We start from the raw sequence: 17,348 nt of genomic DNA on the forward strand, positions 1-17,348 counted from the left end.
GGTCATGGACCAGAGGATCACCAGCCAGCCTCCCCCCATCACCAACCGGGCCAAGCGATCGGCCTATGCGGAGGTTCGCCACCACCTGTGCTCCTTCGGCTCACGCCGTAATATCGGGCAATTAGAGCGCAGGTGGTCGGATCTGCGGTGCCGCACCCCCCGCTTGCTGGCATGTTTTCGGCTAAGGATCGCTGCAAGTAAGTGTTTTTTGTTTTACTTTTTTTGGATTATTTTTTGGCCCTATCTGCGTGTGCTTGTTTCCAGTATAGCCCTGTTTGTTTCTTGCGGCCCTATCTGCGTGAGCATGTTTGTTTCCAGTACAGCCCTGTTTGTTGTTTTTTGACATGCCTGCGTGTGCAGCCCTGTTTGTTGTTTTTTGACATGCCTGCGTGTGCATGTTTTCCTTTTTTGGAATGTTATTATTTTTTTTAAGTTGTAAATTTGTGTTCCACCAAAAAAAAATAAATAATTTTTCAATAATCATTTAGGGGCTGTACGCAGAAGCCAGACTCGCCGCAGACTTCGTCGTCGGGCTCGGCCCCTGACGTCGACGACAAGTCCCAGCCCATCTCCCCAACCTTCCCCCAATTCCCCCTCCACCCCTGCCCGGCCAATAGCTGAGTCCCCTCCCTCTCCCAATTTGCACCCCCCCCAAAATTCCCCCTCCCCTCCACCCCCCGTCTGTTTTCTTCACCCTCCCCTCCACCACCCCCTCTCTTTTCTTCACCCTCCCCTCCACCACCCCCTCGATTTTCCACCACATCACCCGTTTCCGCCATCTCCCCTCCCTCAACCCACCAGCACTGGCCCACCTCCGAGGAGGAGGAGGATGAAGGGCCTCCAAGACCATCAAACCCAATGACCGGTATGTTTCCCTTTCTTTTGTTTAAAAAATACATTTTTAAAAGGATATACAATGTCTTGGATATTTTCCACTGATACATATCACACATGTCAAAACACTCATTCTTGTGTATTTTTGGTTTACCCTAACAAGCGTACTTCGTCCTTTTTGGCTCGCCTTTCTGTGTGTTCATTTATAATTTAGTATTGATACCAACTTAGCATTTGCCAGTACTTGGTTTTTTGCTGCAAAACTGGATCTTGTTTGCAACTAGATTTATTTGTTTAGTTTGTTTATTAAACTTATAATGTAAGGTGTCATTTCATTAAGGATCCCTTTTTTTTATACCAACAGAGGACCAGAGGCGGATGCATGGTATGCAGGAGGGCTTGGCCGCCTTGCGTGGCCATGTCATTGCCATGCTAGTGGTCCTGGACCACATGGCGGCGCTCCTTCGGAGATGATTTTTTAGTTTTGTGTTATTCAGTTTTGTATGATTTCAAAAATAAAATAGCGTTGTATGTTAACGAGTCTCATTTCTTGACTGAAAATATTACATTGTTTAACCTTCCATAAGTCCACTATTTGGTCATGTTCTTTAAAGTAAGGTAAATTAGATTGTACAAAGCGCTAGAAAGTATGTAAGCTGCCACATTAAGCACCTCACCATACCAATAGGTTTGTTGAAAAACCAACAGTTTGTTGTTTTTCTTGTGGTGGGTAACGTAAATAGAAACTGAAACCTGCTTATGCCTATTTTTAACAAACTACTGATTCACCCAAATACCTTTGTTGTGTTTTTAAGCCACAAAGCATGTTCAAACACTTAACCATTTCACACATTACAGGATTCGGCATTATGAAAGGTGGCATTTTTTGAGCCAGGTTACACGTGCTTGTAATGTGTAAATAAACAGTCTTTTTAACAGAAAACAAAACTTTAATACACAGCAAACACAAACAGAAAGTGAATTTTGACAAGCAATTCACACAGTGAAAACACACTACAAAAAACAACCGACACCAAACTCACAAAAAAAAACAACACTCAAGAACTGTTGAAATAAGTAGCAGGCCAACATTAATCCACAAATGAGGTGATGAATTTATTTTTCCCCAAGTTAGTTCCAATGTGGCCACATGTAGACAATTTAGTGGATCAGGTAGTAGGCATCGTTTTTACATGGTTTGGAAAGGAAGACAAGAAAAAAAACAGAAAAACAAGATTAAAAAGGCACATTACAATCATACATGTAGACATTGGGACAATTAAGTAAATGTTTGTCATAAATTACCTGAAAAATCTGGCCAACACATCATCGCGTATGGCCCCCCCACATACTGACCTCCGACCAACCTGGGGGGGGCCATCCTCAGGTAAGGCATCCTCTGGCTGCATTGGGACACCACTCCTTATGGTGATGCTGTGAAATATCCCACACAGGACCACAATTTTCTAAACCATAGCCGGCAAATACATGAGTTCACCACCAGAGCGGTGGAGGCATCTCAATCGGCCTTTTAAAAGGCCGATACAGCACTCCACCACCTGCCTGGTGGCTGTAAGTGCGGAATTATACTCACTTTGTGGCCCTGGTGTGGGAGCCAAATAAGGAGTGAGCAGCCAGGGCGTGCAAGGGTAGCCACTGTCTCCTGTGAAAAAACAAATACAACAATCAGGATCACTGTGTATCAAGCTTTGCATTGGTTTCAACTAAAGGTCTCCACTTACCCAGAAGCCATGCATCACCAGCTTGTAGGTTGTCTAATTTATGCCAAATCCCTGATTGCCGGATGACGAATGAGTCATGTGCACTCCCGGGTAATTTGGCATTCAGGGACAGGATCTGGAGGGAGGCATCACATACCACCATTACATTCAGTGAGTGATAGTGCTTGCAGTTCCTAAAAATTGCCTCCAGCCATGCTGGAGGCTGAAGTGGTATGTGAGTACCATCCACAACCCCTATGATGTGTGGGAAGCCAGCTATTTGGTAAAAATTGGCCTTCGCCACATTAAGGGAACCCATATCCAATGGCATTTTAATAAAATGATGGAGGTGCTTGAAAAGGGCCTCCATCACTGCCCTCAGGATCCTTGAAAAGGAGGATTGGGAGATTCCGGCCACTATTCCCACCGTGGTTTGAAAGGATCCTGAGGCACAGAAATGTAACACCGCCATTAATTGCGTAAGTGGTGGTATTGCTGTAGGACTGACAATTTACCGCTCAAGATCACTCTGTATTAATGAGAGAGTGTCTATGATGATTTGTGGAGGAAGACGGTATCATCTTAAAACCTCATCATCGGGCATTCCAAAAAGGGTGACACATGTTCTATATATCTGGGGCCTTGCACGCCTACGATGCCTACGCCTGGGACGAGGTTGAGGTTGGTCGGGTTACGGAAGCATGGACAAAATAATACGACCAACATCAACCTGAAATGGTAAGCCAGGTAGTTAATGTTTGCTGAAAATGTAAAATCAAAAATATACTTATCTTTGCCGCAAAATCCAAAGATGCTTACATGCCGGGGTATTGTCATGAGTGCAACAACCTACATTTCAACATTAGAAATTCGTGTTAGAATTTTTGGGGGACAGATTGGAATCTGAAAAATTTGGCAAATGAGTTAAAAGATAGGGGGGAGCACACATTATTTGAAAAATGCACCCTACATTGAGTGGACAAACAAGAATGCCCAAATTTATACTCAAAAACACATTAGTGCACTAAATAGTTTGCATTTTTACATGGGGAATAAGGAAACATTAGTGCGCTAAATAGTTAGCATTTTTACATGGGGATAAGGAAACATTAGTGCGCTAAATAGTTCGCTTTTTTACATGGGGAATAAGGAAACATTAGTGCGCTAAATAGTTTGCTTTTTTACATGGGGAATAAGGACACATTAGTGCGTTAAATAGTTTGCTTTTTTACATGGGGAATAAGGAAACATTAGTGTGCTAAATAGTTTGCTTTTTTACATGGGGAATAAGGAAACATTAGTGCGCTAAATAGTTCGCTTTTTTTTTAGGGAAAAACAAAGGAAATATATTTGGCTAAACATTATGCTATATTTAGTGTTAATACATGATTGATAAAAATAAAAATAAAACATTACTGGCCAAAACATATGCGAAGACCAACACATCAAAATTGGAAAATCATGAAAAAATAAAAACTTACCGAAATTCGACAAATAAGTCACAGTCCAAAAACTTCAATGGGGCCCAGCCAAAATAACTGTAAAAAATTTTTAAAAATAAAAATAAAAAAATAAGAACATTTGGTTTGTAGATCCCTTATTTTTTCAAGGAGTTGTAAAAAATACTTACTCAAAAAATAACCAACAAAGAAAATAACCTCCAAAAAAGAAAGCGAACGGAAAATCCCAAAAAACAAACAAGAACCAACTCCAACCAACTCCAACAATCCGCCTCAATCCACTAATCCCGCCAACAATCCACTCCTACAAACGAAACCTCCAACAATCATCACCCGCCACCTCGACTCGAGTCGCAAAAAGCCATAAATAGTCTTTATTTTCCCGCTCAAATTAAGGGCGGATCATAGGAGCGCACAATCAATGATGCGGATGAATAATAAGGACGCATGTATAAATACGTCACGGAAATTCACAAACGGTCTGCTGTAGTTCAAGTTGTTGTGCTCAAAATGGCTACAGACCAACAAAACAATGGCCAAGAGGCGCACAGTAAGTATTTGTCTCTTTTGGATTAAAGGATTATTTAGAACCCAAATTTAGAGAAAGTTTGACATCTAAATTTAAACAATGTTTTTGAAAAAAGGTGTTGAGGATGCCATGGAAGAGGCTGCTGGGCCGAGTAGGCCAACAAAAGAAACCAAAAAAAAAAGGCAGCCACAATTCACAAGAAAGGAGATGGAGGTTTTGGTACAAATGTGTGTTGACACCCTGCCACAGGCAGATCGGAATATGGTTGCAAGCCAGAAGTGGAAAATGTGGGAGGAGATAGTCAGTGCTGTCAATAGGGTGGGTGAGTTTGAACGTCTACCCCAGGATGTCAAACGCCAGAACGTAAAAACTACATTTTAATAAAAAGTGGTTACAGGGCCAAATACTGCAGGAATAATGCAAACTTTTTCACCCACAGATGGACCGATTTTAAATATCGGCTGAAGCAAAAACTGGCAGAGAGGGCTAGGCATGCAAGGGGGACAGGTGGGGGTCCCACCCCTGTGTCATTGGAGCTTAATGACTTGGAAGAGCTGGCACAGGGGTGTGTGCAGTATGAGGAGGTGTTTGGCGTGTCCAACATGGATACGGACATGCCAGACTTTGCGGCTCCTCATGTTGTCCCAGGTAAATGTTGTTATGTTACCAACTCTGAAATGTGTTTGTGACAATATGTATATTCTAATGTTACTCTTTTCTCATTTTTCGCACAGAGACACAGGCGGATGAGTCTGCTCCAGAGGGGTGCCTTGGCCGCAGAATTTCTGCTGGCTCTGCAGGGGAGGAAGCAATAGATCCGGCTGGGGACCCTGCAGAAGCCAGTCCAGGGCAATCCCCCTCGCAGGCAGTAGCCCTCCTCACGGATCTCAATTTTAAATCGGATCACCATACGGAGATTCTGCTGAGGATGGACGCCAGTCTGCTACGCGTGGCGGAGGCCATGGAGCAAAATGCTGCGGCCAACGTGACCATTGGTCAGGCCCTGGCCGAAAATACCAGGGCCAACATCTGAATTGCCAATGCCCTGGAGCAGCTCGTTCGCCAGCACATGGTGGAGCCGCCCTCCCTTCCTGCCGGAACATCAGGATCCTCCACCTCTGGCACAACAACAGCCATCCCTCCAAATGTGCCTAGCCCTCTGCCTAGTCCAGAGGCCCCAACATCTGCCTCTGGACAGGCCAGCCAAAGAACATCCCGGACCCGGTCAGGCTCCCACCCTACCCCAGCCAAACGGGGCAAAAAGCAATGACAGCACTGGCTAATTTTCCCGCAATCTTTCTGTGCTTGCCCCATATTCCTTAAGGGCCAAAACTTCCCTCTCCTTTCTTGTGAATTGTTTTTAATGTGTGTTATTTTCTTTTGGGCAAATGACACTATTGTTGTGTTTGTAGTTTTTCTTTCAAAATTTTTGACGTTAGCCAGAACTGAAAAATGGCAAATGCACATGAAAAACTAAAAATGTGTGTAAAAAATAAAAACATTTCAAAATCTGCTCCATTGTATTGTGACATTATTCTAAAAATGGTTTTTAGGTAATCCCGGCAACAAAAAAAAAACAAAAAAAACCATAAATTTTAATTCAGATTCCAAAGGGTTAAAAACCATTTAGGAGTTTAAAGGAACACTTTGCCAAAACAAAATGGATGCAAATTTTCCGGGACCATTAAAAATGTTGCTAAAACACAAACATGATGACAATATTGTTGCAATAACACAAAACCAAAAATAAAAATTCCCCCAAAAAAAATAAAATGAAAAATTGGTACGCTAATTGATTGTCTAATCCAGAAATTAGCAGCTGAGTATTTCACCTGCGTACGGTTTTGTGCTACAAAAAAAAAAAAGTTGCTAAACACATTACAAGCTTGTTTTCAATTCTAAGTTGCTTGCTTTTCTGGCAAGAAATGATAAATCGAAGAAACATCGAAGAGGCACGGGAAGGAGGACGAGACCATCGACATTGTGGTAGAGTATACCAGACCACAAGCTGTGCGAGCAGTTTGAACGGAAAGTGGATCAGACAGTGACGTATGACTTCTTCCGATCACATTTGCCGTTCGCATGAGATAATTTATGTACGCCCCAAAAATGCCTCGACACGCCTCCGTTTTCCCATCTCCACCCCCGTCAACGCCCAAAAATGGCCTGTTCTGTCAATCACATTTGACATGTCACTTCCTGTTCGCTATTCGACGAACGACTAAAAAAAAGATCGCAATCAGCCGTACGCACATGCGCAGTGTAACACCGGCGCATGCGTGGTTTCACAACATCGGAACGCTACGAGCGTACTGCCGCTTACGAGCGGCTCTGAATGAGGGCCTATATCATCAGCTGCACACTCATAATAATTTACAAAGCGTACCGTGTGTGCCTAATACATAGGCATATATTGATATGTCCTTGGTCAGCACCCTTGCTTCCCTTTATAATATGGCACAGTTACTTCACTCCAGGTAATATTATAAATGGGGAGGAAAAGAATGCTTGCATAGTGTAGTGTATATAAAAAAAATAAAAAAATAAATTAATTACAAACACATAGCACAAAAAAAATACACAATTACAATTTAAAGATTGTTTTAAAGCTTATCTGATTGATATAGCAGTCCCAGATAGCGGGGGTCACCACAGCCTTAACGCGTTTTGTCCTTTCTGCCTATATGGTTGGACTTCGTCAGGAGGATATTTGCAATATATATTATATATACATATACATACATATTAATACATATATATCTAGCTTTATCCAGTAATTGGTATTATTGATATTACTGTCTGAACTAAGTTCAAAAATGACAGACAATGGAGTTGTTCTGATCAGAGATGGCCAGCAGATACTTGATGGAATCAAATGTAATCAAAGGCCTCTCCAGCCTATTTGGAATGTAAATGATAGTTCCTTTAGGCATACAATGATAGTCAGACTTAAAGACAATGGTTCATTCAAAACACTCACCTGCACCTCACAGTATGGGTGTTTTTCATTTACTAGTCACAGACATGTCCACAGGACTTGTCTACCAGCTCTGACCAAACATTGCATTTTTAATATATATAATAATATATATATATATATATATATATATATATATTATATATATTGTCTTTAAATACATGTGTATCCATGCGCATTTATTATGTAAAGACTTTAACAGTGTGCTGTAACTCGGCAGATGTATACAACGATAACTAGCGCCGTACACAATGATATTATACTGACTACAACACATGGTTGCTATGGGCAGCATCTCCACTTCTAAAAACTCTAACTTTAGTAAATGTACCCCTAAGTTTCAGTATCCATTGATTCTCCTACCTGAATCAGTGTCATTTTCTTGCTGCTGCTTCGATCTCTAAACACTACAGTGCACTTCCTGGTCACATGACACATCCAAGGTGTCCATCAGTATTTAAGGCAGCCCCTCCCAGCCCCCAACTCTGCAAACAGTGTCTGTCTATACAGAAGCAAGGCTGAGTTGTTGCTGCCTCATCTCTCATCTCCCTTCAGCCCAAAGGAGCTTCACAAAGCTGATGAGTGTTAACTATAATATGATTGCAATAAACAAGGAAGATGTTTAGGAGTTATAAATATCCTCTTTGTATTCTAATCAATTATATAAAATCTCAGGAGTATGATATGGGAGGCTCTGCCATTATGTCCTCTACCTGCTTTCTCCACTGGGACCCGCTCTGAGAATGCGCCGGGTCCAGTCTTATATTAACGTCTTTCGCTGTTGGAAAGGACAGCAAAAAAGCCAGAGAAGCCCAGTTTTCTTCTCGCAGGGACATGCCTTTATTGCATGATCTGTCCTAGCAGGACTTTTCATATAAATACAGAGAAGTTAAATATATGAAAAAAGCAATAATTATAAAGCAGCTTCCACATATTTTACTAAATAGATCCCTATGAACTGAAATGCTGATTGATAACACATCTACATTCTGGTTATTGGGGGGTTTAATACTGTATTTATGTTCAATCATTAACATAGCATGCAAGTAAATAAACCAAAGGTGTAGCCAAAAGGCATCCCGATGCAGTAAAGGCTGGAGGTGAATCTGTTTTACAGGAAAAAAAGTTACGTGTTGCGATATGTATGATAGATATGTTCATCTAATTATGCAGCCCTATTAATGTTTATTTAGGTATGCCCTTTTCATCACTTGTACACTGAGATGTAGGGGGTCTATTTACTAAGCGGTGTTAGGAGACAGAGTGAAAAGTGATAAGGTGCCAGCCAATCAGCTCCCAACTGTCATTTTTCAAACACAGCCTGTGCGATGGCAGTTAGGCACACAGCATGCTGCATATCATTTTAATCAGCAGAAGCTGCTTGTGCTAAATATTCGCATAATTCTGCGAATAATGCTTTTGAAGGTAAAAAGCTGCACAAAAAAATGTTTGTCACTACAGAGTCACGCCACAGTATGGAGCGACTAGAAGGGCTGTTTAACGCACAAGGAGGCTAGACACATCTGTAGTTGAAGCCTGGAACAGCTGAAAGTTGCTGAATCACCAAAGCATGGAAGAGGTTAATCTTGGGAGGTTCTCTTAATCAAGGAAGTTGAGCCCTGTCACAGGGATGAATAATCCATTGTTCTCAGAGGAGACTTAAGTAGACTGTCATTGGATCAGCAGGGGAGATACTATTTCACACTGGCCAACATATTGAATACTTGATATATTGTGGGTGCATCGTTGGATCAGTAGGCAAGATACTATTCCACTATTATTGTTCTAATTATTGAGTTTGTCATTTTGTGTATTTTATGCAAATCATGAGTATATATTGTTCTTCATTCTAATTGCGCACTACCATACGAATTGCAGTAATTGTAATTTTATTTAAATTTTATTGTATTATATTTTTATATTATTTCCAATCCAAATGCACAGAGTAAAACAAATGATCAACAATTGCATATATTTTGCACACAGGATTTGCACCTGAATACCTAAATCTTATTATATACAAGATACTATTCTACACTGGACAAAATATTGGGTGTTCAATTTAAAGGTCGATATGTCATGGCCAAGCAGCTGGGATCTGCAAGATTGACTCAGCAAGAATTCATCAGACCTGTCTTGCCCTATGAAGGAAATTTAGCCATAATAACATTTACAAAGTCAACACTCAAAGTTGACAGTTATAATATAAACATTTTTGAAATGTTGACATTGAACGTGTCAGCATTTTGACTTTGAACATGTCGTCAAGAGTTAGGATTAGGTTATGGGAGGGGAGAAGGTTAGAGTTGGGCACTAGGGGTGAGGGTTATGGTTACACTTTGGAGGAGAGGTTAGGGTTAGGCATTATAGGGAGGGTAAGGTTTATGGGAAAGGATCAGTCATAATTATGACAGGATGCTGTGCAGGAATCTCCAGAAGTCATACAGATGTCACTGCTGGACCTGGAAGACACAGCTGGGGCCCCTATACCCGCCATACCAGGTCACCACTAGACCACCAGGGATGTTTTGTTGACATTCTAATCATGTCAAAATTTCATTAGCGTCAACATGATGAATGTCGACGTGGTCAATGTCGATATGCCAGGCATGTCAAAATGCTACATGTTAACTTTACTACCATGATGATATTATAAATATTAACATGATTAATGTTAATATACCACATCCTGCAAAGACATCTCCCTAGCTCACACTGGTTATAGAGAATGGGAGGTGAACCCTATTTGCACTATAGTGCTGATGGGATTTCAGAACTGCTAAGGGGTGGTTACTGTGCCCTCAGCAAGATATTAGCCGGTGTCCCGTCCCCCCCACGCTATGCCCACAGGCCTAGTACCTGACTGAATGCCATGTGCCTAACGCCCAACTTTCTTGTGGTCTAGGTTCGCAATGAGATAAGGATGTCCCTTTGGGATCTTACCTGCTCTGCTGATTTGAGCGGGCACATAGGGGTACCCTCTGCACCAGCTCTTCCCTGCAAGGGGCAGTGTTCAGCTTGCCAAGTGCTGGATCCGCTCTTGCTTCTCATCACTGGTTTGACTACACCGACTACTTGACTCTTTCCAGACTTTGGGGTCTATTTACTAAGCAGTGTTAGGAGACAGAGTGAAAAATGATAAGATGCTAGCCAATCAGCTCCCAACTGTCATTTTTCAAACACAACCTGGGAGATGGCAGTTAGGAGCTGATTGGCTGGCACCTTATCACTTTTCACTCTGTCTCCTAACACTGCTTAGTAAATAGACCCCTTTATCTGAACAAGTAGGTCAGTATAAGCTTTTATGCAAGAACCTCCTTGCCACCAGGGCTTAGGCATCCTTGCATCTTCTGGATTGACTCAGCATATTTTGTCTTCATTCTGCCACCACTCCTGGTCTTCTGTCTTCCATTGCTTTTGATACTCTTCCTGCCAGGTCACCTCTTCTGTGCAGTGTCTTGGATTTCCTTTTATCTAATTAATCATTTTCCATCACAGCAACCACTCCCACTCACTGTAGGGGTCCCTCAAGGCTCAGTCCTAGGTCTCCATCTTTTTTCACTGAACACATCCTCTCTCTGCTCTGTGAACTTATCAGCTCTTGTGTTCTTCAGTACTTTCTTTATGCTGACAATACCCAATTCTACCTATCCTCCCCTGACCACTCTACTTCCCTTGCATTTCTAACTGTCCATCTACTACCTCTTCCTGTATGTGTCAACTACTGTATTTCTCAATGTTTTCAAGAGTGGGCTAATTGTCTTCCATCTTTCTTGTATCACCACCACTCCCCATCTCTCTATCACCATTGACAATACTACTGTACTATTTCTTCAGTCTATCAAGTCAGCTGTTTGGGTGTCACCCTTGACTCCTCTTTCATTCACTCCCCACATCCAGTCTGGTTTCATCTCCAGAATATTGGAAGGTTGTACTTTTGCCTAGATGTGGCAGAGAAGTAAATAAAAAGGGGAGAGTTGGCAAAAGCTGGCTAGGCTTGGGGATACATAAGAGTCTTGGGGGTTTATTTATTAAGTGTTGGGTTCTAAAACCCGGCACTTCTGATCGGGTTTATGGACGAAATTTAAAAGGGCAAATTATATAAAACACTGCTAGTATAAGAAAAAAGACTATCGAAAGCACCAGGTTTTAGAACCCAATGCTTAGTAAATAAACTCCCAGGTTTTTTTATTGATTGGCTGAGTGTGACAGCCCTGTTGATGCAGAAAGTAGATTACCTTTTATGGATTAGGCATACTTTCCTACATTCTGGGAGGGGACAGTCAGGTAGGCTCAGCGGGGAGGCTTAGTGCGGCATAAGGGGGGGTGTGGAGGACTTGACATGGCATTGGGGACGAAGCAGGGGAGGTGACCCTGCGATCACGTCATAGTGGCCCTGCCTCCGCTACACAATGCGGAGATTACCAACATTGTGAAGCAGGGGGCAGGGCCATGGTGATGCGTTCAGCGTCAATTTCATTGTCGGCCCCCCTGCTGAGGGTGTTTGTGAGGAGGGAGGAGGGCGGCCAGGAGACTGGCCCAATTGTCAGCCATTCCAGGAGAGTAGGCAAGTATGACTTTAGGTGTTAGTTAGTTTGTTTCAGTGGCGGGCTGGGCCGGGGGGCAGGGTGCCATCTGCCCCCCAGGCCGCTGCAATTTGTGTATTCCAGGGCCGTCAGGCTCCAGCAGGCAGGCAGCGGATGCTCCTGCTCCCTGCCCAGCTAGAGAGATGATTGGGCCACCCCCGTGTCCCCCTAAGCCGGGCCGGCTCATACTACCTACCCGGCCGCATGGCGCCACAGCTACCCTGAGCGGAGCTCCGATCTGGCATCAGTCCTGGCTTCCCTATACTAAAATGGCTGTGGGAGGGCTGCCGCACATGCCCAGCCACAGCAGCTCCTCCCGTGGGCCTTTGCGGAGCTCGTCCCGGGCACCAAGATTCACATGTGCAGTCTCTGCCGGCAGGCCGGGCCAGCGCAGTGCAACTGGACACAAAAGACGCCCGGGTGAACTCCCTGGTGGTGACGGCTTAGCCGCATCCTTCACCGGCAGTTGGAGCGTGGCCAGGTGTGCAGTGCGCATTCGCTATAGTAATGGACGCCCTCTCATCATAACATGTGATGTTGCGCCCGTGCTGGCACTTCTGTACCTGCCTGCCTCCCTCCTTAGTCCTTACCCTGAACACAGCAGCCTACAAGGAACTGGAAGAGGCAATCCCAAGCGGACATCACGGCCCCGATGACATTGACTTCAGACACCAACCCCAGCCCAGGGGCAGCCGCAGCACTGTCAATATAGTTTTGTGGTAAGTGGCTTTTTACTTTGTTTTAATTTAAATCAGTGTGTATATATATATATATATATATATATGTGTGCATGTATGTATATATATATATGTGTATGTATGTATAAATATGTGTATTTATATATAAATATGAGTATGTATGTATATATATGTATATATATATATATATGTGTATGTATGCATGTGTGTATATATATATATATATATATATATATATATATGGGATGTAGTCAGAATGCCGACACTCGGGAAGCCGTCTGACGAAATCCCGGCATCTAAATCCCAATATGGTACTAAAGATAGGCGTCAAAATCCCGACCCCTCTCTTTAGCCAGACACCAGAATCCCAACAGATGGCTTCCCGAACTAAGGTAAGTGGGGAATGTTAGCACTAAGTCGCAGAGTGGAAGGGTTAGGCTAGGCTAAGGGGGGGGTTAGGGTTAGGGCACCACCGGGGGGTAGTAAGGGTAAGGCACCCACCGGGGAGGGTTAGGTTTAGGGAGCAGAGAGGGGAGGTTAGGTTTAGGAACCCCTGGGTGGAACTTAGGGTTTGGCACCACCAAGGGAGGGTTAGGGGGGAGAAGGGTAGGCTTAGCCTACTTACCTGCTCGGAGCTATTCAATACACCGCGCTGCCAAGTCTGACTAATGATTTCTTCTCTCATCCCTCCGGGGATGAGAGAAGAAATCCGACAAAAGTCTCGGTGCGAGGCTGTTTTCTGCCCTTCGCGCCTGGAAAACAGCCTCGCGCTGGGAAGTTAGGTCGAGGAATCCCCGTTATCGCGCCTAAACACCCTGTTTAAGGCACGATAACGAGCCTTCCCTGACCTAACATCGCGATGAATTGAATAGCTCCGGGAGCTATCTCCCGGAGCTATTTACATCGCGCTGAATAGAATCGTGCCCTATATGTAATTATTTTTTGGGATGGAATGATATATAGTGAAGGTGTCCTATGTTTTTGTTACTTATATGTTATGCACATTGATATTATGTAGGTTGTACATATGTGCATGTCACCTAACTAATTACTACATTTGCCCCCTACATAAATGTCAATGTTCATGATACGTAAGTAACAAACACACGGGACAGCTGCAATATATTTCATCCCATCCCATATATAGCTATCACATATAGGATAGGACCCCTTATTGTCACGCCCATTTTAAAATTGCATTCACTGGTAGAAAAGCTGGGCCACTTGCCCTTGTTTGCCCCCCAGGCTGAAAGTTGCCAGCCAGCCCCTGGTTTGTTTAGACCAATAGGATAATTTAGGGGTGAGTGCTGCTGTGTGCAGTATATAAGAGGTTGTTTGTTCTTGATAATTCAGTGGACAAGCATCTGTGCCCCTTGTGTTTGTTCACAATTCAGTTTCTGTTGCTTCTACCGCTTTCCTTATCACTTTTACCTCAATTTTTTTCTTTTTAAATTGTCTCCTTACCCTTCTTCCCATTCATTTGCCTGCTCCCCACCTCCCTATTTTCCATCCTTCCTTGCTCCTTGTCTTTTCCTGCCTGCACAGAGGCCAACATACCCCACACCTCCCAACATGACCCATTACAGGAGGGACAAAAGGCTCTGTTCCTAGACTACCCTCTTAATGTATGAGTGCCATCACTTGTGTTAAACTACTTAATTGACAAGAAAGATGTTTCAACATAGATGATGGCAATCATAAATTAAGAGGGAAGTCCAGGAACAGAGCATTTTGTCCCTCCTGGAATGGGTCATGTTGGAAGGTATGATACCCCATCCCCACACCTCCCATCTGCTGGCTATCCAGATTCATTCGGCCCCTTCAGGCTGCACCGACGCATATGCCCTGGCTGCAGTTTCTCTCTTCCCCTGGTGTCTTCCCACTCTGTTGGCCTGGTGGTTGCTAGCCCCCGTGGCTCCAACTAGCTGTTAGAGCCTCCCCCTCATACCTGTAGTCTCCACTACTGTGGCAGTGCTGGCTACCTCCGCGGAACTTTATTGCTTTAATGAAACGCATGCGCGCTCCATCCTGCAGCCCCAAATCATAGTTGATTTAGGCACCCCTCTAGCCCTTATGTCTGCTGTCCCTGCCCCAGTATTGATGGGGTCCCAGGAGGTTCCCTTACTTTGGCGCCCGGTCCTTGCTTTGTGGTGAGTCAGCACCAATTGCAGCATGGCATTCATTTTGGCTCCCACTTCTATGTGTGTTAGTCCCTTTCCTCCTGCTTCTGTATTTCCTTCTACTATGGCCTGTTCTCATCTTCCCTTTTTTATTTGCTGCAGGTGGTGTTTGGGGGGTTGTTGGAGCTTCTGGTGAGCTGCTTGCATCTTAATTTTTTGCCCCCTTCTCAAATCTGCACTCCCTGGGGCCCCAGGTGCCTATCTCCAACATTCCCTCCAATTCTTCTCTCCTGCTTTTTCATCTGTTAGTGCTCCAGATGTCAGACTGTTGCTCAAGAGCACATTGAGGTGGCCCCTCTGAGTGAAGTGGATGAGCTGGCTATCCCCAGTCCATTGAGAGACATGGAGTATGAATGTTGTTGATGCCATGTCATCTCCATACACACTCCAAATGCCGAGTGATGCCTTTCTGACAGAACAGACATAGCATTTGCAGCACCCGCTATGTAGGGGACAGATCCAATGGGTTATCAAGCAATCGCCAGGCCCTGGTGCAGCGTACACACTAAACAATTCTTGGGCCAATGACCCAATATCTGACAGGTCAGCCCGAGAATTGTATAGTGTTCCCAGCTTTATTTCATCACATGGCTGTTGATACTAAGTAATCCCATAAAGCTCCACCAATCCGTAAACAGTTTAGGACACTTTTAGTTACAAAATCTCAACTTCAGGTCCTGCTGTCCACAATACAATTTAGTAAATACATACTATATAAACAATCAGTGCTATTGCACATAAGCATTAAAAGGAGAAATATATTTACTTGTTTACTTAAGGATGTTGCATTTCCAATAACAAGCAGCCGTCCTGTAGCCCCAACATAATACCTTGATATACGGAATCCGCAAATCAGGATACCAGAAGGAATGTGTTATGAGGAAGATCGATCTGATAAAACCAACTCCCTACATAGATCTTTTGTAATTAGTGTAGATGCAAAAAATATATATATATTTGCCATCGAAATATGGCTACAGCTAACTGAACTAGTTGTCAGTAGTGGCCACACAGCACAGGGGAAGGTAAATGCATTTCTTTGTCCCACATTAGTTGAAAATCGTTATGTAACTATGAGAAGAATAATGTATTGAAAAGTATATTTTTTCTGTTAATGTCCTGCTTCTAAACAAACATTTTATCAAAAGAAATATTTACCTTCTCTTCCAGGTCAACACATTTCAGAGCTTGGCGTCCTCTGTGTGAAAGTGCCAGATTAATGCTTCTTCCACTAACTGTTTTGGCTGTTCTAATGTCTATTACAGAAAGAAGAAATTAAATTGACTCAAATTAATGTATATGATCAAGGCAACACACAAAATTACGTACAATGTTTTGAGCTAGGGCCTGATTAACTACGGATCGCAATATATAGTACATATACACAGATACACGTTATGCTTGGCGAGCTAGGCACATCTTGCGTATGTGGACAGCTTGGCTTTTCAGGGGCAAGTTGTACAGTTGTGATGAGCACCAGCATGTATAGCTTTTTTGTATTTTTAGAAACCTTTGACTTACCTTCTCTTGCTTCATAAAGATCAACCTGGAACCCTTTCCTAGCAAAGAAGCATGCATTTAAGCTGCCAACCTGTAAGACAACATACAAATGGTGGAAACATTCTGCTTATTAACATTATTACAGATAATAGACTTTATTTTACTAAAATAGAATATATATATATATTTTGAGATATTCATGAAGAACATGAAGTGACTACTTGAAATATATCACTATATATTGCATCACATCAATAATGTTTAGTAGCCATTGCCGTAGACTTACCTGTCCGGCGTCCTCATGCACTATCTGGCCCCTCTGCGATACCTGGACGCAGTGAGGATACAAACCTATCGGCAGCCCGATATGCCCACTTCTCACTGAGCATGCTCCGGCATCTGATAGCAGCAGGTCAGGACAGACTTGCTGCAATGGATGATGGGTAACGGGGCAGAGCCAGCACCGGGTACCGGGCAGAGAGCAGGGAAGTATGCAACTTCCTTGCTCTGTTCAGTTCGCAGTACAGAATACGCCATCCTGAGATGGCAAATCTGTACACAGCAGAGGAACGGAAAGCTGAGCTTTCCGTTCCTTTATGAATTGCACTCATCATACAAAAGTATGGTGACACGATTCATACACGAAGCGGGGGTGCTGCTGGAGAAGGTATAATCTTCTCCACGTTAACCCACTCTATGTATTTCAGATATCAGTGAAAAGCCCGGTTTTCAGCTAACTAGGACTTTTCACTGCTCTAAAGGGAAGCAGTCGGGAAGCCGATGGACGGAATCCCGACAGACGGCTTCCCGACTGTCTAATCCCGGCAAGGGCTAAATGACAGGTGTCGAAATCCTGACGGCTG

At 43.4% G+C, this 17,348-nt stretch overlaps 1 protein-coding gene across 1 annotated transcript in view; it reads right to left on the reverse strand.

The window, feature by feature from the left end:
* The window catches only part of KMO (kynurenine 3-monooxygenase), a 142,402-nt gene that overhangs the window by 113,688 nt on the left and 11,366 nt on the right, over window positions 1–17,348 (reverse strand). The window contains exons 2-3 of the mRNA XM_088481624.1: window positions 16,507–16,576; window positions 16,144–16,241 (exon numbers count right to left, since the gene is read on the reverse strand). Coding sequence (XP_088337750.1) covers window positions 16,144–16,241; window positions 16,507–16,576 — 168 coding nt within the window. The remainder of the gene's footprint in view (window positions 1–16,143; window positions 16,242–16,506; window positions 16,577–17,348) is intronic.

The sequence above is a fragment of the Taudactylus pleione genome, unplaced genomic scaffold (assembly GCF_031769625.1).
Source record: "Taudactylus pleione unplaced genomic scaffold, aTauple2 ptg000275l, whole genome shotgun sequence".
In the NCBI taxonomy this organism is placed as follows: domain Eukaryota; kingdom Metazoa; phylum Chordata; class Amphibia; order Anura; family Myobatrachidae; genus Taudactylus; species Taudactylus pleione.